This window comes from Poecilia mexicana, unplaced genomic scaffold (genome assembly GCF_051168715.1).
Source record: "Poecilia mexicana isolate PSO_F unplaced genomic scaffold, ASM5116871v1 scaffold_2, whole genome shotgun sequence".
In the NCBI taxonomy this organism is placed as follows: Eukaryota; Metazoa; Chordata; class Actinopteri; order Cyprinodontiformes; family Poeciliidae; genus Poecilia; species Poecilia mexicana.
Window position 1 is genome coordinate 7,734,559 of NW_028263371.1, and position 22,374 is coordinate 7,756,932.

Here is a 22,374-nt window from a genome sequence, read left to right on the forward strand (position 1 = left end):
TCCATTTTTCCTTCACACATTCTCATTTCCTCTCCCTCCGTCGTGTCGCCGCTGTTGTTCCGTCAACTTTTCACACGCGGCTTTTCTTCTCATCTGCACCCCGCCGTCAGAGCTGACCTTTCAACTCGGCTTCATCGCCCCAGCTGAGCTGGCAGGGAACTTTTTCCGGCAACGTCCTGCTTTCCGCGCAGATGCTTCGACACGCTCACAGCTGGAAGCTTGACGGGATGGAGAGGCAGAACAACGACGCTGCTGTCGCCCCCCGTTCTCATCGCTGTCTCGGCCTCCTGAGCCAAGAGCAACGACTTACAGAAAATGTCGGCGTCAAAGGGATAAAGGAGAGAAATGGCTGTGATCAGCCAGAAAGCTGCTATCGGTGTACAATTCTTCCCACAATTCTTGACCGAGTCAGCAGAGACGCTGCCGCTCAATGGGAAAGCTTCGTCCTCCGCCAACGGATGCAGAGGACGACGCGGAGTTTTAATCGGCCCGATGCCAGGCGAGTCGATAGACTCACCAGGTTATCCAGCATTCTCATCAGAGACTCAAACTCCAGCTCTCCGACCTTCCACTTGTACTGGCCGGCCATGTTGACGTCCGCCGCCGACGCCACGGCGAACACGCGGGATTTGTACTTTTCAGGGTCCAGCACTATGAGGTTGTCCACTCCTCCAGCACACGAGATAGCATTCACCTGAAAAACAAAAAAACAAAAGTGCTTTGAGCTTCTGTTGCCATCTGTGATTTCAGATCAAACACTTCCAACTTATTTCCGCACAAAATGGACGGAAGGTGATTTAACAAAACCAAGGAGTCTGAGAGTAAACCAGCTCAGAACATGCGGAGCTGGACGCGCAGCCAACAGGCCTGGGGGGATTTATTTGTAGAATTTAAGCCGGGCTTTGCAAGATGGATTAATGTTTTTCTTTTGGTTGACAGGGTGACAGTCATTTGGGAGATTTGGTGTGCCGCATTACAGGAGACGGGGAGGAGGAGGGGCGAGCTGTCGGCTCAAATCCACCGTGTTTACAAGCGCCCACGAAACGCATGAGACAATCTGGACTTACGTAATTTGAGGATGACATTTTATTTGAGTTAGTAATTCACGCCCAGTTATCGTCTAAGTGGGATTTTCCATCCTGCATTAGGATAAATAAAACCACAACAGTGGCTTATAATCACATAATGTTCAGAAACTTTGAACAATTTCACATTTTGTGACATTACGACGAACCTGAAGGCACTTTATTGATAACCTTGCATCGTTTTTCTTTTGTTTTACAATTGTGCATTACCTTGTGCTGGTCTATTACATACAACAAATAACTAAGAGAACTAATGTTTTTAAACATAAATGCTAATTCAGGTTTTAGGGTTTTTTTCTTAGTTTTTTTGTTGTCGTTTCAAGAAATAATTGCACTGAATTTCCACAACGACACTAAAAGTCTCAAGAGTAATTTTAGATTCTTGACACTAGCAAAAAGAAAAAAAAGTAAATAAAATGTGTCTATATTCTTATGGCAAAAGATAATTGATTTTATTTATTTAAAAACTCAAAAATAACTAATAGGAGTTTCTTAAAAACAACAAAAAAAAAAACAAAACCAAGTTGTTTTTATCAGTCAATGAGACTTTTGTGGCTCAAAATGACGCATACAGAAAAAGCTCCATAAAGTTTGTGGTTTCAACTTGACAAAATGTGGGGGGAAAAAAACCCTAATTAGACTCTTCCCCTCTTCACGAAACTCCTAATATTCCAATTATAACGCCGTGTTTTGCCAACACTGTCCACATGGCGAGAGATTAAAAGTGTGCGGTCTGCGTGGAGCAACATGGCAGCAGCTGGTGGGAGATTAGGTTTGCTGGGAAATCTGCCGGTGGGCTGAACGGAGCCGGGGATGTGCGGCAGTACCTGGATTTCGCAGGCGTACTGGGCGTTGTAGATGTAGTGAAAGGCCTCTTCGACGGTTTCCCCGAGAGCGACGACGCCGTGATTTCTCAACACCAAAATCTGCACACAAACCACACACACACACACAAAACTGTAGGTCAGACGGGGAGGTTTGTTTGTCTAGCGTCCTTCAGCTCAGAAACACAAAAATGATAAATTAACCAAAAACACAGAGGAAACTCCCACAGGATGCGCCGCTGCTTCCCATTTCAAAACGCACCCCGCCCTGATAATTACGTCTTTATTTTCTTAACTCGAACTTCCAGATATAGAACTTCCTCTGGCTTAGATATTTTTAAAACTCCTGCAGATAATGTTTGGTGAAAGATCATATAAAAAAGGCCGAGGGGAAGCCGACCTTCGCTGTTGGGCCGAGGGCTTTCTGCAGCTCCCTGCGCTCCTCCTGGTCGTCCAGGCTGCCCTGGTAGTTGTAGTAGGCGACGTCTCCCAAGATCAACGCTTCCTGGGAGATCGGCAGGAGGCCGCACTTCATCGACGACACCTAAATGGGAATAAAAGAGAGGAAAAGACAGATTGTTCCTCACGCCATCTCGTCAAATCGAGCTCTTGCAATGCGCAGCGCGGCGTGGGGTGCGCTTACAGCCGCCGTGGCCGGAGTGTGAACGTGTATGATGCAGCGGATGTCCGGACGCATGGAGTAGATGGCGGCGTGCGGGCTGAAGCCGGCAGAGTCGATCCGCAGGGTGGTGGAGCCCTGCTCGATCACGTCCCCGATGATGTTCACCTTCACCTGAGAGGACGAGGACAGACGGACCGTCAGCTCGTTTGTTTTGGCTGGATGTTGGGGACGTCCAACATTTTTAATTCAATTCAGTTCATTTATGTAGCAGCAATCCACAACATGTCATCTAAATACACTTTGTCTTTACTTCTCTTTGTTCCTCCACAGTAATGTAATGTCTTTTAACATGTTTTTATTGTATTATGTCTTTAAAATGTACATCGCCTTGAACTGCCTTCCTTGTTGCAGAAATGTGCTACACAAATAATCTAGACTTTACAAAAACGCCAATTTAGTCCATTCAGACATACATATACATCCTAGACATCAAACCATGCAGTCAAGTTCAGTTTATTATTCAAACTAGCTAAAAATAAAAAAAACAACAACAAAAAACAGTTTGAGGCTAATGAAACCCAGCAGATTGTGTTGAGTCACTGACGCTCTTGCAATCTCTTGCAGTAAGTGAGAATGCGTGCAGCGACAGTGGAGAGGAAAAACTCCCTGTTAACAGGAAGAAACCTGCAGCGTTACCGGGCCTCCTGCCTTTTATGAGCAGCTGCTGATTGGGAATACGGAGCACTGATCCAAGAGCAGCTTCTGCGCTAAAGAAAACTAACAAGTTAACGACAGTAGCAGCTGATTGCTGAAGAGCTTCAGTAATGACGTCTTCTCTCAGGTTTGGCGAACGCCGTTAAACTCGGACAGGATGGACTTTTACCTGTCCGCACTTTTTGCCACGGCAGCACAGGGACGAAAGCATGAAAACAAAAATGAGTAGGTTTGCGGATACCTTGAGGAAGGTCGCTAAAGTCCACCGCTGGGCCGTCGCTTGACTGTTAAAATCTCTCACTATAGCAACCGAACCAATATTTAACACTAAACCTGACAGGAAATCTGAAAGCAGTTCTAAAAAGGGCCAGCTGAAGCGTTGTCCATCACAGAGGACATGTTTTTGTGGTAGCTCTCTTTAACCTAGCATAGCATTATGTTAGCATCAATACTTTTTGTATTGATGTTACATTTACATATCTATGGTTCGTTAGTCTATTTCCAGATATTTTCACTGCAAATTTTTCACTGAGCTGGTTTAAGGAAAAGTGGAGCAAATAAACATCTTGACAGCTCTGCTGAGAGGAAAGCAGAGAGGCTAAAGGAATAAAAGGAGACCCAGTAAAGTGAAATGAAATATGCCCACGCAGCGTCGGATACAAAACCGGATACTCTCCCTTCAACAAAGGCATTAGACCAACTCCCTGACATCAGTCAATATTATAACGAAAAATTACATTATCTGCTCCTCCAGAGGAAACACACTGGAACACCAGCGGGAACGCCAATTCATTCAGGGAATGGACATGATGTGCTTTGCATGGACAACTTCATTACCGGTTGATTAGTAGTTATTGCATTACCTGACAGAGGAACCTTAAAGGGACAGGGAGCTAGACGACCTGGGGGGGAAATGAGTCAGAATCCAGCATCAATCCAATATTTTCCGAACTGTTGGTGATTTTCACGTCGAATCAATCTGAGTGAAAAAGTGCTGATGGGATCACTGCTGGACCGCAAAACCGAACGACGAGGCACCAAACCAAAAAAATCGGAGAGCTTTGACGAAGTGAGGAAAATCACAGCAGAGGTGATGAGATGAGAATATTTACACGCAGGGTTTAGTTTATCGAGAGGAGGGGAAAAAAAAAAGTTACATTTTTCAACTGGCTTCGCTTCCAGACCGCATGAATTTTTGGTTACAACATAACCAAACCCCTTGTTTGCAAAAATAGTTTTTTTTTTTCAAAATGTGCAATAAATTGCCAGCTGAAGATGATAATCTGGAGTCATCAACCTCAGAAATTTGACTTTTTTTCTCCCAACATTTAGTTACAAGCCTGATGAAAACGGTAAACTGAGCTAAAAATAACTTTTAATGAGCATTAAACTGTATTCATCACACATGTTTTGTTGAATTTCTACCATCACATCACAACGTTAGTCAATGACTTTAGTATGTTTCTTTTTAAATGGGTTATATGTGCTTAATGCTTTCACATCTTAATTAATGTGTTTAATCATCACAGACCTTGAATCAGACATGGCTGCTTCCATTGTTTTGAGACGTTCCCCTCTCTAAGACTTAATCAGAGGGATTCAGAAAAACAGGAGAATAAATTTCGAACACCAGGTTTATCAGACCAGCGACTGACAAAAATCTGGACGTGATAATATCTCGAGGCACAGCAAATCCCGGACTTAAGATACGCCGTTCACTCATCATTTCTTTACATTTTGGACCTTAAAAACCTTCATTCTTCTTTTTCAACTTCAAACGTCTCCCTGCTGCTAACTGGGTAAAGAAATTCAAATGTAACGTGTGTCTAAGCAGCAGTAAAAATCCACAGATTTTGTGTTGGGTCGACTAGACATGTACGGCCCAGTCAAAGCTCGACCTTTCCACTTCTACGTGGGTGTTTCACCAGATGACGTTTTATTGATCCGTCACCCAGCCAGATGGAGGCGAACGGTACCGGTCGAGCATAAATAACCATCACAGTCACCTCTGCACAGACACAGAAGGCTGGTGGGCTGTTGAGCATTGATTTGGTCACGTCACATGTCCAAAGTATCGCTCTGCTCAGTCTGTCACGCCTTTTAAATTGCGTCCTGTCAGTCAAAAACACAGAAAAGATCCATTTCTAAACTTCAAAACAACAATACAGGTGATGCAGCTCAGTGCAGAGAGGTGGATAAAACAGGTTAAACCTGAGCGTAAAACTCTTTAAAACATGTAGACAAAGATAAGTGGTAGAGGTTTGAGTTAGAGGACGGGTCGGCAGGAATGTGGTTGTCATAACAACATTAAACAATGCTGCGGTTATTGTGCTTTCATTCACATAACAGGAAAATGTTTAACATGATTGAATTAAAGATATGTTGCATCAACCTTCCAGGCCTCTCAGGTCTTCTGGTTCTGGTGCTGCTCTACAGAACCAGTACCAAACATGGAGAAGCGGCATTCAGCTTCTATGCACCACAAATCTGGAACAAACTTCCAGAAAAGTGAAAAACTGCTGAAACACTGAGTTCCTTCTAAATCAAGGCTAAAAACCCACCTTGATTCGTAGTAAGTGAAACACTGATCATTAAATCTGATGCTTATTTAACAAAATATAATGTTTATTGCTGTTTCATAATTGATGACCATATTATGTTTTAAGGCGTAAAGAACATATATATATATATATATATATATATACACACACACACACACACACATACACACCAAATAACGACCTAATGTTGTAACATGTATTTATTGTAATTTTGTTTATTTTTCCTTGGAGTTGCACTGAAGACTGAGCTACAGTCTTTTTATGGTTTATTTAACGTTTTCAGCCCTCGGTAATAAGGCCTTTTTTCAGAATACAAAAACTGTGAAAGTTTATATTAAAAAAAAAGTCAAATAACATCCAAAGGCAATTTGGGGGGAATTTTTCTAATTTTGACTAATAAAAAAGCAGTAGTTTTTTATTAGTAATAGTTTTTCCCACTGTAGCTGTAAGACATTGAATAGAAAAGATTTATTTGACATGGACTTTGCACATTAGCAGCATTGCTGCAAATGTACCAGAATTACCCAAAAGGATGCTACTTTAAAATCTGCCAGCCTGGGAAAGAAAATAAATAATAATAAGAAAGAGCGCCAGTAGAAACATTTCCTAAGAGCCAAATCACCTTTTTTGTAAGGAAGGTGAAAGTGTTGAGGTCATTTTATCAGGCAGCTGACCGAGAGTTTGCTACACGTCCTGTACAGGTGGAGGAAACTTTGGTCACGTTGGAAATCCCAATGTCTAGTTCTGCCTCTGTAATCAGTCCCTATTTTCTACTTGGGAAACATGAAATAAAATTCTGCAGCAAAATCAAAGGAAACTACATCAGCCAAGTCAGAGCAAATGACTAGATTCAAATAAAAAGAACAATTATATTTTGTATCTTTGAAACCTTTACTGAGATGTGAAACTGACCAAAGTTCAGCACCCTGCAGCCTTCTCTCTCTCTCTCTCTGTTTCTCTTTCTTTCTTTCTCTCTCTCTCCCCATCTGACCCCGATGCAACCTCCGGAGTCTTTATTCCGGATGACTTCCTCTTAATCAATCTCCATGCTTCTCCAAGTCAACCATGTAACTAGAGTCCTCAAAGCATCAACACAGGTTGAAAGAGGAGAAGAAAAGGAAGGAGGGAGGAGATTAGAGAAGCAAATAAAGACAGAAACAAAACACGCAGAGAATGACACATGTGACCAGAGCTACACTTCGACAGCTTCCCCTGACTTTTATGCACAATCCTAAGAACGATGATCAGACTTTCAATATTTTCTAAATAGTCATCGTTCCTACTAGAGCTGCACGATATCTGGAAAATATTTAAATGCGATAACATTCCTAAAAACATCAAGAGGACTGAAGGAAGGAACAAGAAAGGAAGCAATGAGTGAAGGAGGGACAGTACAAAGGAAGTGAAGACACATCATGAAGGATGAGAACCAAGGAAGCACTGAAATAAAAGAAGTAATAGAAAGAGTAATAAGAAAGAAACAAAGAAAGGGAAGAAGGAAATGTGAAAGAAATTAATATAGGAATTATAAGAAAGAAAGGACAACATTACGGCAATGGAAGAGAGAAGATCGATTAGACATACAAATGTTTCTCTACATATCAAATTCCACACAATTTGCCGAGTAGAAACTTTGCATATCATCTAGAAAAGAAGGAACGTGACAAAGTTTGACTGTCCAGAAGAAACGCCTGCACAGATCACTATCACTGTTCCAACCCGTTCTGCAGGTCAGACGGAGGAATTAAAGTTCAGGGGTGAGGGCAACAACAGACCTTTGTTACTCAGACGAGAACGGCACTTCTTTCCCCAAGATTGGATCATTTGAAGCTCAAATGTAAGACTGAATCAATAAATGAAGCTTAAACATCCAAGAAATCCAGAACAACAGCAGCAGAAGCCAACAAATAAACACCCGACTGTTTACTCTGATGTTTGAGATAAAACATTGGCACCGAGCATTTTTTGAACCGAAACCAGAGGTAAACTATCTCCTTCCTGTTTATTGTATCTGATGACAGACAAAAAAACAAGCTACATTTTCAAGTCTCACACGGTTTGTGAATGGAATTTAAGGCCTAAATCAAGACATAAGAAACAGAAGAAAAATTATACATTTTATATAGTAGTGCCACACTTTTTAGCACAGAATGAACGTCTCTCGTTGGCAACAGAAGTGAGCTAGTGGCAAAGATGAACTGGAGATAATTTACACTTACCAATGATAGACGCCAAAACGCTAGCTAGCTAGCAAGGGTTCATTAGCAGCTAGTTAGCGTTAGCTTAAACCGCCTCAAATCAGAACGCAACAGATGTTTGCGTGTGACTCAAAAAAAAATTAATTACATAGAATAAACAAGATTAAATAGTCCTGCATGACAAAATTTAGGACCTGTGATTAGCCAACGTTCTCATTTTGTGAATTTAAGACTTTTTAAGGATGCGGCAACACCTTGTGTCAACACGAGAGGAGCCAGTGACTCTGAACATGACAAATGCAGACAAACCCAGAGGAAACTTTCGGTAAATGAAAGATTCATATCAGGTGTACCTGACATTTCTCAAACCATCAGCAGGAGAGCAGCAGTAACAACAGGAGAGTAGCTCACGCTGCAGCAGCCTGAACGTTTCTTACCAGGTTTGATGCAGAAGCTTCAGCGAACGACAGACCTCTGGGGATGATGAGTATGTGGTCCTGTTCTTTACTCACTCGGCCCTGACAGGGGAAACGAGGAGGTCAAATGTTAGTATTTTTTGAAAAAATGTCAACCTAAAGAAAGATCGCTGCATTTGAATTAGAAATAAAAATACTGGGGTTTTAGCATGATTTACAGATTTGAGAAAGAGCCATGGATTCATATTTCTAGCTATATTTGGTGGTATTTTTGAAAGCATTAAATCATTGAGTCAATTTGCTCTGTAGGCATATCGGTCACTTATTCAGACCTTGGTAAAAATGAGTAAAAAGCCTGAAAATAGCTAAATATTTTAGTGCATTACTATAATCTTTAAGTGAAAAATGTGAAAAGAAAAATTCAGAACAATAATTCAATTGGGGAAAAGATCTCATGTTAGAAATAATTGTTGGTGGCCACCATTAATGGCTTCTCCACTAATCTTACTACATAAATGGGGCATTTTTTATTTTCATTTATACTGTACATTTTTCCCTGGACTACAGCGTTAATGTGGCAGCAGCTGCATTTCCAATACAAATACGCACAAAACTTTGCTATTTTGCTCATGTCAAATAAACGCAATGTCACATTTGCCAGTTTTTCTATTAAACGGGAAATGCAATTAAATTTACTGGTGACTTTTGTTAAAAAAACCCTAACATTTTAACATTTATTTCTTCCCCCACTGATAAAACATGCTCCAATAAAAGCCTTTTATTTCCACTGAGAGATTCTGCTACTCCTATTAGAGATTCATTTATTTTAAGGCTTTTTACTCGTCTTCACCGCATACGGCAGGCGCTATGGCGTTTTTTTTTTGTTTATTTCCCCTTCTTCCGTTTGGAGCTGGTCTTACTGTGATGTAGGAGTTGGCGAAGTGGGCCCAGCTGAACAGGTCCACCAGTCTGTAGAGGCTGGCCAGTTTGCAGCGCGTCAGCTTCTCGCCTTTCACCATGGAGGCGAACTCCACCCCGAACAAGTCGTTGATGGGCGTCACCATCCCCAGACCTAAATGAGCACAGTTGAATCACAGAGGGAGAGAAAACAAAAGGCAGGTCATGAACGCTGTTTGTACGGACGAGGAGGTTTTAGAAAGAAAAATGATCTTCACTCAGGAACAAACCCTTCTAAACACATCTGGATTTTTATCTTCTGATCCATCTGGCTCCTCGCTGGAACCCTAAATTACTCTGCGATGTTATTCAACCCCGACCCCTCCTTGGCCGTCAGCCTGAGTATCTGTGAAGGACGATCTGAAATGAACTGCTACATTGCCTTCGACGTCTAATTCAGCATTAGCTGTGCATTCCTGCGCTCTGATTGGAAACAGACTTCGCATATGGACGAAACTCGGAGGAGGATCAAAACGCGGCGAAGTATTCCCGGCTCTTCCGGAGTTTGGAGTCGGGACGTTAAAGCCCCTCGGGCGTGCAACGCCTGCGTTTGGAGATGGAGCCGTTTTCTCCCGATGCCGTGACGTTTCGCTTTTGATCTTTTCCCTGAGGCCGATGCAAAGCGGTCGCTCTGTGGGCAACGACGGCTCGCTCTCATGAAGTCTTGTGTCTGGTTACCGTGGGTGACGGGCCAGAGCACAACAAGCACTTACTGAGAGGGGAAGTGTTGAAGCCGGCCACCGAGCTGGCCATGAAGAAGTCGGCGATCTGCCGGAGGGCCAGCAGTCCGGTCGGGTTGTTCCCTTTCCGCTGCTGCTCCTGGATCAGGCACTCCAGCTCCTCTTTGAAGGCCTGGAGACAAAAAGAGACACGAGTGAAACTCCTGTTCCCTCAGATCTGTTTTAAACGCCGACACGTCAGTGAAACTGGGCTACTCTTTCACAGATTTGGATACGATTACAAAATTTCCACACATCTTTTTCCATTTTACAATCAATTTTTTTTTTTTTTAACGGGATTTTGGACATAAATATGAGCACAAAGAAAGTACACCAGGATTACCTCAACAATCTGTTAAACTGAACAAATACAAATTATGGTGCTTTTGGATAAATGTAAACTCTTTAAAACAACTTGAACTTTTTTTTGGCATATTTTGCTACCTTTATTTTACATATAAAAGAAAAAAGAAAGAAAAAAGTATGTTTCATGATTTGTTCTGTTTTAAAAAGTCCAGTTCAACCTGAATTTGAACTTGTCTAAAGTCTCAAAAGGAGAAAAGTTAAAGATTTAGATGTTTTTAATAATGAGTGTGCATTTTGTTAAAAACTAAACGATGTTAAAACCACATCATATATTAGGCATTATTAGATTTTTGTCCAATTAGAAAATTGAAGATGAAAATGCAAGAAGTCAATGTTTTTTTTGTTTTTCACACATTTCCAGACTTGGGAAGAGGTGAAACAACAGATCCTAGTTTTCCAGACTAAAGTGGCAAAGACAGTTTATAGGCCGATTTCATTTTAATTGACTGAAAAAAGTGATTAAATCACTGCAAGCTCTTCTACAGACAGTAGTGTATAGGGTGGCAGCACTGCTAAGCATTGTGGGTATTATGCTGATTTATGGGCACATTATGCCAAACAGGAACGACACACTCATAGAAACAGTGCTGGTTAGTTATTATTTTATTAATATTTCACAAGGTGTTCATTTTACCCATGTTTACATGATTAATAACTCTGTTTACTTGAAATTACTGTTATTTTAATGTTAGCAGAGCTGTGGATGGGAGGTTGAAACAAATTTTGTAATTTCTTTTCTTTTTGTTCAGACATGAACGTTTTCAAGTTAAAAGAAGGGCAGAAACTAACAATTATTCTAACAACCGATAAAAAAGTGGCAGATTGTGCAGTTTTACATTTACCTCTCGAGACTAATGAATTACTAAATTAGTTAATTTGTTTCAATAATCGATTGATTATGATTGATCTGATTAATCGTTCCAGCTCTGGTGAAACATCACTTGTTTAAAATGAAGCTGGTATTCAGAGGACCCACTGTTTACCTTTCATCTGGGACTTGATATTTGTCAGTACATGGAAATACTGATTGGGACCTAATTAGCATTTCTTTCTTTTAATTTAGGAAAGTCTGGTGCAGAAAGCTACAAACTGGAAACACAAACTGGACAGGATGGTGAAACACGTGGCGGGGGCGGAGCCTAGCAGACGGCGCCACACAGCCGGTAGGAAGTAGAAACCTTCAGAAAGAAACCATGTCAACAGGAGGGACGTCCAACTGATGTGTTAATCGTAGATTAGAGATCCTCCATGGGTGTCAGTCGGACTCCTCCTGAAAGGATCAGCATTGGCTGGAGGCACAACAAGACGCATCGGGATTGGCTGAGTGGCCACCCTTACTCTTCTACGTCGTGATTGGCTTATGCGTGTGAATGTGCGTGTGTGTGTGTGTGTCTTTGTTGCTAATCCTCATGTTCAGGCCAGAGTTAGTATCTGCTGAGTTAAGGGACTCCGTTTACCGCATTTCATGTTGACAGCGTCTTATGTAAGAGCAAAAACAAACAGCTGGCTGAACGACCATTCACTTCTGACGGACTTTATGTTTCAGAGCAGGTTTTCTGCTCATTTCTTTTGCTAAGTATGAAACAATAGAGCAATTAGGAGACTGTCGAGGAATATGAAAATCAAAGCGAGACCAGACTGCAGAGGTAACAACATGAAACATTACAGCAGGTATCTGCTGCATGTGACTTTCAGGAAGGTGCAACAGCCTTTGTTTACCTGCTGATGCCATTAAAGCTGTGACCAATGCCAAGGATTACCCAGATGGACAAACGCATACCGTCCAGTTAAAGTCCGTCAGTCTGTGAGTTTGAGATGTGAGGATTTGGCTTCTCCTCACTCACAAGAACAAACTTCTGTTTTTCTCTGAACTGGTTTTGAAATGTGTGTACAAACAAATTTGGGACGTGAATGAAAGTGATTGAGTTTTATATTAATTTCATGTTTCATTCAAAGCCACTTGGAGTGTTTTTTCTGATGAAAACCTCAATCTTAGTTTCATCTGACCAAAGCGCACGGTTCACATTAAGGTTCCAGCTGAGGTCAGAAAACTTCACACATTTACATTTGTAGCCGTAGAACAGATGGATATTTTCTCCTAAAATGCCTCCTAAGCCATATTGGACACCTGATGTCTCCCATGATGCCCCTCTTTTTACTGGATAGGGTAAGGATAGATGGACCTTTGTGTCACGTCATATTTGTTTCCTAAGGAAACAGAAAATCACAGATAAAATGTTTTGCTTTGAATGTGTAAGGGGTAAATAATCCTGACAGCTTTTCAAAGGCTGGATTTTAAAAAGGCTTCTGAGGGAAATTATGCTACTAAAATTCACTATAACAACATTTTAAGGTTGGATAACTTCATTCAGATTCTCCAAACTAATATTCATGGTCCAGATCATCTCCTGATGGTTCATAAATATCCTTAAAAACTAAAAAGGATGAAAAGATGCTTTACTATCGACTTACATAAGTAAAAACAGATTTATTTTACAGCAAATCACACTTTCCATTTTATTTCAGTGCAACTGGAACATTTTTCACACCCTTTTTTTTGTCATTTCCTGGTCTGTAGACATAATCTTGGGCAGAAATCAGTTTGTTTGAGCTGCTGTTTAATGGGGACTAAATTTGACTCAACATTTATTGAGGTTTTCACCAGCTGCGCCTCCACCTAGCCATTAAAATTCCAGGCTATAATTTGGAAACACCCCAACTACAAAAAGTTTCCTTGCTGCTACATTTAAGAGCACTTAAGTATGACAACATGATGAATGGCAATCACATTATTTAATAATAAGTAGTTCCAACTATCATAAATGTTCACTTGGGGTATAATGACTTTTATTTACAAAAATAAAACTTAGTATGCAAGTACCAAGTGGTATAAATGAAACACTAAAACTGTTGCAGGATGAATAGAGAAGCAGCATTTAAAAAGGCTAAACAGAAAAGAGACGCTTAATTTCTACACCTTCATAAGTAAACATGAACCAAACAAACCTTCAATTTTCAGCTTGATCAACAATGAACATGATCACAAGTGTGAATTAACCAATCAGAAGCTTACAAACCAAGACGTCATCATTCCAGGTTTTCCAAATTGCTTAAAGGCGCAGGTGGAAGAAAGAAAATACAAGAAAACAGGTCATGGCGGTTTTCTGTGCCAACACCTCCAGTACGGCAACATTTAATATTCATGCCTTCATTTCATCTCAGCTCTAACGCAACAGACGACATGCTCCCAGTTAGAGCTGCATGCGGGTGCAGAAACACGTCTAACCCGTTAACGTCGCCTTTCCTCTGCCCACTCATCCCTCCAGTAACCTCACGAGAAAGCCCCATCAGCACCGACAGAAACCGCTCTCTGGTTTTATTCTGTGTTTTTGTTAAAAGCAGAGCAGCCCAAGCGTGACGGGACACATACAGTCCACACATCACTGCTGGTCTTGAACGCCAGCCAGACATTCCTCAGTCCCTGGTGGTGAGGTTGCCTTGGTAGCCCGGTTGGTTGCGAATGCAGTTTTTGTTGCCAAGTGAGAGTTTAGGAAACTATTTTGCCAGCAGATCTTGAAAAGTTTGCAAAGAAAGTCTGTGACTCGACGAAAAAAAGGTCTTTGTGTTCATGACAGATTTGACTGGTTGCTTCTGGAAAGGGGAAAACTTCCAATCATTAAGTTGTACACAAGGTTTTGTGATAATTACATGCCAACAACTTACAACTGACACACAAATACACGCCTCGTTTGGTGTTTAGGGTGAATTCACACCAGCCCTGTTTAGTCCGCTTTAATCAAACTCTGGTTTGTTGGCCTATAAAGTCTGGTTCGTTTGGGGAGGTGTGAATGTCCAATCAAACTCTGATGCGGACAAAAAAAAAAAACATAAACTCTGGTGCAGTTTGAAATCATGCAAGTGCTCCAAATGCAGGAAGCAGACTACAGCACAGGTCATTCTGAGAAAATACGACCGAAGCTAACGAGAGAGTCTGGCATCGGCCAGAAAAATACCAAAGGCAAAAGAGAAATCCTACAACCGCTAAAATATCATGCTACTCCATTTTTATTTACATTTTGTGCAGAAAGGAAGTTGCTCTCAGTGTTTTCTTCAGAAATCTTCAGTGGTTTTTGGTGCAGCGCCACCAAATGCCAGTGAGGGGAACAGGTCTTTCACAGGGTTTGCAGTGTGAAAGCGAACCGCACCAACTGAAAATGTAAGAAATGTCGCAATGTTGGTCTCCAATTGAATTGAGTCTACTGGACTAGAAGGTGCGAAAACACCAGAAGATTCTGGCATAAATGTTTTTTTGTGTTTTTTTTACGGCATTGGGTCTTCAAGAAGAACTGAAGGAAAAATGTTGGTTCTAGCAAAGAACTACCTAAAAATAGCAAGAGAGTTTTGAAAGGAGGAGATCAGCCTGTGGTTCAGGTGAGGTGTTGATCCAACACCAGCCGATGACATGGCAGCTCAGGTGATCATTTGAATTCTGCGCTTCACTGCTCTTCACCTACATCAGAAAAGATAACTCTGGACCACTGAGCATTATCCCAGTCCTTCTTCCAGTCCAACAAATGTGCTTGTGACATCACCTCTGGTTCTGTGAAGGTTTCTTCCACTCAACCTTTCATTAATACTCTGAGCTGAAATTTTGAGTATAAGCTAAAGCTTCAGAGAAATAAGCTCTGCATGAAATGAGGCCATGTGATATTAATAGGCTTTTTGAAGATATTCTAATTTATGAAGAAACAATTAAACTTTACAATGTGCAAAATCAGAGAAAATCCATGTTTTTCTTTTTTACACTTTGATACAAAACCTTTCAAACTTGCATCAGCTTGCAATGACACCAATCAGAAACCACGCCAGGCGCCATGACAACGCACATCATGGACCGTTTAAGCTAGCAGGCATCTGGTTCCTGATATGTGCGTGCGCGTTCTCAGAGAGATTATGACAGCGGGGATTTGATTCCTCTCATCGAAACAGATTAATCCGGGAACATAAAGTGGATCGTATAGTTAATAATTCAGAGAATCCCTCCAAACCCCCCAACATCATGTCACTCACACGCACACGCACACACACACACACACACTGATGCACATCTGTAGCAGTGAAAACAACATCACATGTCAGCTGTGATTCTTTTTTTTTTTTTTTTCAGCTGCTGTGGCGTTTTGGTAGAAGCCTTTCATCACATCTGCGCCTTTAAAAACCCAAACCAGGAAATCAGATAAGAGATGAAGTTACGTCATTACAGCAGAAATAATATCCGCTCCTCTGCCAGAGTCAAATTATTGGCTGAGACACAACAGTAAGCAGGTTTGTTCACTCCTGTTAAATCAGATCAATAAGGAAATTGAGATGCAGCTTTTCAAAAACAGTTTTAGTCTGTTCATGTTTTCCTCCAAGTATGACCAAAACATTTATTTTTGCATGTTCTCTGTGCTCTCCTGTCCTGCTAATCTCTCTTGTTTTCTTCTCGCTGCTGCGGATGCAGTTGACAGAAAAATGTTGCGCGTCGTCCTTTGGGGTAGAAACTTGTTACTTTTATTAAGTTTCCTGAACTGAAGCCAGTCGGAGGCGTCTCCGCTTGCTTCTTCCATGAAGGTTGTGTCAGTTTAGATAGCTTCCGCATTACATCACCCACACACACATTTGTGTCTTCATGTTGAGTACTATTATCATAATGTGCTAATCCGCAAACCAAACATCTGGAGAAAAAAAAACTTCAGACACGCTGGAACTCCAACACTTTCTCGGGAATCTAATTTTTGTGGTTTTGAAATGGTAGCGTTTTTAAAACACTGGTGTAAAGTGGACAACTTTATACCAGTTCAGCATTTGGGGACTAAACTAATCACAGAAAGTTTTTCTAAGTCATATCTGAAATATTTTTAGAAAACCTGCAGCTTTGGAAGGTGAAATGCATACATGCTACATGACAAGCTATTGGCTGGGTTTGCAATGCAGCCGATCCAGTAGCTTAATATGTTATATTAGTGCTAATTGGTCCCACAAACACAAATACTGCTCTTGAAAAACACACCCATTTGTAACATAATTATTAATGGCACTATTCACAATTATATCACTAAGCTGTACACAGTAACTGCATTTAATCATGTTTTCAAATATATTAATATTTATTGATATTCTCATTGAACAAATGGTGGAGAAAATTCTGACAAACCAAACGGTTTTGGGAAGTTTTATTGTGAATCTAAATTCTTAAGATATTTATCATTCAGTTCAATCATGACAATTTATACATATTACAATAAAGGTCCACCTTTATTGTAACATTTCTCCAGACTTATCCAGAGCTGGAAAAGGTCGGAAGCAGACTTTCATTTCATTCTCACTCCCACAAACATGCCTCACAGTTCACCTGCAAGAGCACACTGACCCGAACTTCCACTATCCGACATCCAAAATAAAACGGATGAGGGGCAACGGCAGGCTCCACATGAAAGCACCGAAATGCAAAAGACAAATACGCCTCGGACAAGGACACACACTCTGACTCGGTACGCTGTCCTGAAAGGCAAGCAGTCTGAGGGCAGACCGGGCCTGTAATTTCAGACAGTCTCCCCAGTTACATAAGCACAAGGCAGCTTCTTCAACGTGACTTTTAGAAAGTGGAGAGGAGCCGACCCGCAGACCTGCCAATGGTATCGATCGTCCCAGTTTAATTTCAGAGTGCGTCGGTGAAAATGCTCACAGGCTGAAGCTGCTGTGGCTCAGGAATCCGCAATGACTCTCTGCTCTGTGTTTTACGAGAAGAGCGCAGAAATCACAGTGGGCAAGTTGGGACAGATTTATATCGAGCTTTAAAATAAAAAAGTACGTTCAACAAAATGAAGGCAACAGACTGATAAAAAAAAACAAAAAAAAACTTACTAACCCTTACTAAAAATACCACAGTGTCATACAAAAGTTTGAAGACGTGTAAAATGTTCAAATTGCTTCTAATTAAAATACTTATCACTGCTATAATAATTTTATCTATTGACTATAACAGCTTTAATAATGTCAGTTACTTTTATTCACTGCATTTTTTTTTGACAGATTTAAGCAAACATCCAAAATAAACCCAAGCTAACATTGGCAGTGTTTTTCAAGAAAACGTAGTTATGAAACCAACAGATCCGTCACATCTTTACCTTCTGAACCGTCAGTAACTGGAGTCCCAAAGTGTCTAATCAAAGCTTACAACTCATATCTATAAAACTTATATCCCCTTTGGGAACAAGAATATAAACAAATGATAAAAACAATCCAACACAATGATCGGATAAGTAAACTACAGTGAAACTCGTCAAAAAACAAATACTTTTCCGCATCTTAAGCTCTCCTGAAGGACTTTGGAGACTTGACGTTGAAGGAATTGCTCCTCTGTGAGGGAGAACCGACTGCCAAAGCTTGGCTCAGAGAGGAAATGTGGAAATGCTTAAAGAGAACCTCTGCAGAAACTTCGACCACTGACGTTCTATCAAACTACACCTTCAAGACCCACTGAGAACGCGGGAAAACACAGCGAACAACACTTGAGACATTTCCTTCACACATGGAGATCCTCAGCGGAGACCATCTAAGTGCCATAAATTATCGGCTTGTGATCCGTGGAACATGTGGGGTACTGCAGAAACAAGTGCAAATGGGGGGTGGGGGGGTTCACTAAATCACTTTCACTGGACAAAGAAAAACTGCGCCGTGAGCTTTGGATGTAAAGACGAAGAAAAGGAACGAGAGAGAGAGACAGAGAGAGAAATAAAACCAGGATGAGCGAGGGTGCTTAAAATAGAAGCAGCATGTGGAGGAACAAGTCCAATTCAATTTCATCTAAATTTAATCTGGCGCTCGTGACGGGCTTTTACCCTCCCCGGTCCCAGTTATGGTAAACCCAAGCCACTAAAGAGAAACGCAGAGAGAGGCTTTCAAAAACAAAAACAAGAACACATTAATACCCTGACTTAGCAATGGTGACATCATAAGTCTCTGCACCAAATAAAGTCTGTTTTTATGAACTTGTGTGCAGATCACCACGTAAGAGAGCCTCATAAAAGACCTCCAGGCACATTTCATTACATGTATGTCATTCAAACCAGTTGCTTACAGATGCAATCTGGAGAGACCACTTTCTCCGACTTTACTTTAATGTTAGAAATGATCGTGAGTAGCAGGAAGTAAGATTAAATCTAACTGGATGATTACCAGAATATTGATAATGTAGAGGTGCAGAAGAAAAATGACTTATTTCACAAAGTAAAACAAAAGGCATTAATGCATCTAAACTTTATTTCTCACATTTCTTTAAAAGTTCCTAAGCAATGTAAGACGTCGTTTCCAGTAAATTCAACTTGTCCACCTCCCACCGTATAAAGAGGAAGGTTCCACCAACTGGTGATAAATTAGCTCCTACCCATGAGAGACACAAAAAGGCTAGCTAGCTAGCTAGGGTAAATTAGCAGCTAATTAGCGGTAGTCTCAACTGACTTGAGCCACAATATGCCACAACCTTTTGCCTGAGAGAAAGTCCCTATAAAACCCCCCAAAACTTTTAAAAAGTCCTGTCACGACAAAATTTAAGGCCTGTGAGTAACGTACTAAACCCTGCTGCGCTCTTAGCGCGACGATCAAATGTCACGGTCGGACAGCGTGGAAGTGTCCCGTCGTCAGACCATCAGTTCCCAAAACAACAAAAAAACGTTGTGGGGTCAACTTCCTTTTTAACAAAGAATATAAGATTTTTAAGGCCTTATTTTAGACACAATTCTAAAACCTTTTAAGGATCCATGAGCAACCTTATGTTTGTCACTTCAAAATGCAATGTATTTGATTGCAAATCCATGTGGTAAACAGACCAACACAAAGAGGAGAATGATGGAAAGTGAAGTGGTAAATGGACTGAATTAGTATGGCATGTATGACCAGCTTTTCCAGTTATACTTGCCATGGAAAGTGCTGTACACTGCAGCCACACTCGTCCATTCACACTCGAGCACGCACACATTCAAGAAGATAAGTAAAGGTAGGTTGAGCGCCTTGCCCAGAGGCACATCGACATGCGGCAGGGAGAAGCTGGAATCAAGGCCCTCAACTTTCTGTTGGAGTTCAGATATTCCACCCACTGAGCCACGATGACCCAAATTCCTTTAGATATGGGCAGTGCAGCCTATTCTCCTTCAGAAGACACTAAATTAGTTAATACAATTCCCCTGTGTGTAATTTAGACTGCCGTTTCAGACAGAGCTACAATCGGATGAATCGTGTTAATGTGTTGGAATGGTCCAGTCAAAGCCCAAACCAAAAAAACAATTAAAAATCTGTGGCAAAACTTGAAAAATGATGCTCAGTTTGTTTGTAAAATGAAAATAAATACCAATTTGACTTCACAATTATACACAACTCTGTATTGATCTGTCACAAAAAAACACAATTAAAATACAATGAAGTTTGAAGTTCAGGACATGCGAATACTTTTCTAAGGCTCTGTGTGTTTTCTGTAATCAGAGACGGATTTTCTTTCCCCTTAAACTCCTTGGCAGTTTGAGGTGTTGCTGCTGAACGCACACCAAATAATTTCCCCAACAAAAGCAGCTCAGTTTATCTCTAGCCTGTGATTTCTAAAAAGTAAACACAGGTGCAAGTAGGAGAGGACTGGATGAAGCCGTCCGACTTCATCCAGTCCCGCCTGAGCTACAACTGGTTGGGCTCAAAATAAAACCCGCCGTCTGATCGGTCGCAACGTGTAATCTGCGACCGCCAGCAGAACCATAAAACGACAACGGAAACAAACAGAGAAAAGGATGGGTGGAAAACGAAAGGAGAGGAAACTCGGCCGATGACGCACTGCTCTTCCTACAACACAGGAAACATGGAGGAGCACAAGTCACTGTTGTGTCTGAATATTGGAAAAGAGGCCAGAGGGTCTTTCTGCGAAGCCACTGCAGGGAGCCACCTGTTCGCTGGTGTCTGATATCGGTTTGGATCACGTCCAAAACCACACGGAGCAGAAAAAAAACAACAAAACAAAACAAAAAAAAGGAACACACAAAGTAGTGTTGACCACGCAGGCAAAACAACAAACAGGAACCCGCTGAGCTGCAGCTGTAGATAATGATGGCAGCTAACCATCAAATGGCTGAGTTAGAGCTGACGAGACCGAAAGGCAAATTCTGGGGAGAAAAAAAATAAAAAAACAGAGGAAAAATATAAAACATAACTTTTCATTGTTTCTTTATTAGCATACTGCTCACACTCTGCAGCCCCAGCATACAATATACTGCTATAAGTATTCAATCACTAGCTTGTATAGAATCCAAGCTAAGACAGAATCTTCTATTAATCATTTTGTAGTTTATGTTCTATAAATATGGAAAATGACAACAAACAGGTAGCACAAGTTGAAGCTAGTTACTTTTAAAAAGCTTCTCGTAGATGTTTTATGCTAGTTTTGCATTAAAACTCCCATAAAAACTCCTAAAATATCAATTTCTTGTTGTATCCATAATCAAAAACATTTCCCTTTTGGTTTCTAAGAGCCACAGGTTGCAGACCCCTGATCTGAGCTGCCAAGACAAGACAACTGAAAACATAAAGGAAAAACAATCGAAACTAAAAGCTTCACACATTGCTCATATGAAAGTAATGATGTTAGTAAATCTACACTGAAACAGACTTATGCTGTAATATGTTTACTTCACATCTAAATATGAAGCTGTCGACATTAAAGACAGTGAAACACAACACAGCTGTGCTGCGTAGGTTTGATTTTCATTTCTGCAGCTTCTTTAGGGATCTAAGATTCACATAAATCACCAGCTGCCTAAAAAAAAAGAAAAAAGTCAGAATTATGGATTGAGGTACGCTATTTTTAATAGCAGCACAATATTTTATGGTGTAATTTAGCCCTTTCTGTACAGTATACAGTTCTTAATTTTGTTTTTATATATATATTTATTTTTGTGTACCTGAATTTCCCTGCCGTGGCACAATAAAGGACATTCCTACTCCATTCTGCTACTGATAAAGGACGGAAGGCGGTTGCTTTGCTAGACATTTTATTGACGGTCGACCAGACAGATAATCAATAACTTCACAGCAGCGTCCTGCAGCAAACTGTCTGCTGAGGGCGGCGCCCTTACATGAACCCGGCTGCTCGCTCTGCTGGGTGCCAGGTGCACCAGCAGGGAGTGAAGGGGGAAAACCTGCAGCGAGGGAAGGTGCTCTTGCCCTTCAAGACTGTGGTGGCAGACAGTGAATGCCAAGGAAACCACACTGAGCATGTGCAGAGAGGCGATTACGTTTTAAAGTCAGAGCAAGAACGGTTAACGCAAACATCCAGTCAGGCCAAAAGACTTGGGGCTACACAGAGGTTTTCCCTCCAGATGGACAACAACGCTAAACATTCAACCAGATCTACATCGGAATGGTTCGGATCAAAATATATTCATATGCTAGAATGGCCTAGTCAAAGTCCAAATCTAAATTCAACTAATAATCTGTGGTAAGCTTTGACAATTGATGTATAAAGATGATCTACATTAAAGATGAATGCACCTCAGCTGCATCGCAATGGAAAATGGAAAAAGGTGAAACGAAAGAGCAACGGCAGCGAGAGATATTTCAACTAATTATTGACTTGCAAATGCATGCCACACTTCTCAAACTTAAATTTATCAAAACAAAGCGTATAAAGTGTGCAGAAATGCTCAAGGGTTATGAATACTTTAGCAAGACACTGCATCTTTGTGCTTTTTATGACGTGCAGCACTCCACATTGAGCGGCAGTTCTTATCTCGCAGCCATAAATCTGTCCCTGGCGCTATTCAAAGTACATCACTAGAACTATGCATACAAACAAACACACCTTCCACCTCTGTCCAGCTCTGCAGGGCTACGCG

At 41.0% G+C, this 22,374-nt stretch overlaps 1 protein-coding gene across 5 annotated transcripts in view; it reads right to left on the bottom strand.

Annotated features, from left to right (window-relative positions):
• The window catches only part of add3a (adducin 3 (gamma) a), a 96,241-nt gene that overhangs the window by 16,081 nt on the left and 57,786 nt on the right, over positions 1 to 22,374 (bottom strand). For all 5 annotated transcript variants that reach the window (XM_088009881.1, XM_088009877.1, XM_014999572.2 and 2 more), the window contains exons 3-9: positions 10,091 to 10,229; positions 9,341 to 9,492; positions 8,442 to 8,522; positions 2,553 to 2,702; positions 2,310 to 2,453; positions 1,913 to 2,011; positions 518 to 694 (exon numbers count right to left, since the gene is read on the bottom strand). In XM_088009881.1, coding sequence (XP_087866007.1) covers positions 518 to 694; positions 1,913 to 2,011; positions 2,310 to 2,453; positions 2,553 to 2,702; positions 8,442 to 8,522; positions 9,341 to 9,492; positions 10,091 to 10,229 — 942 coding nt within the window. The remainder of the gene's footprint in view (positions 1 to 517; positions 695 to 1,912; positions 2,012 to 2,309; positions 2,454 to 2,552; positions 2,703 to 8,441; positions 8,523 to 9,340; positions 9,493 to 10,090; positions 10,230 to 22,374) is intronic.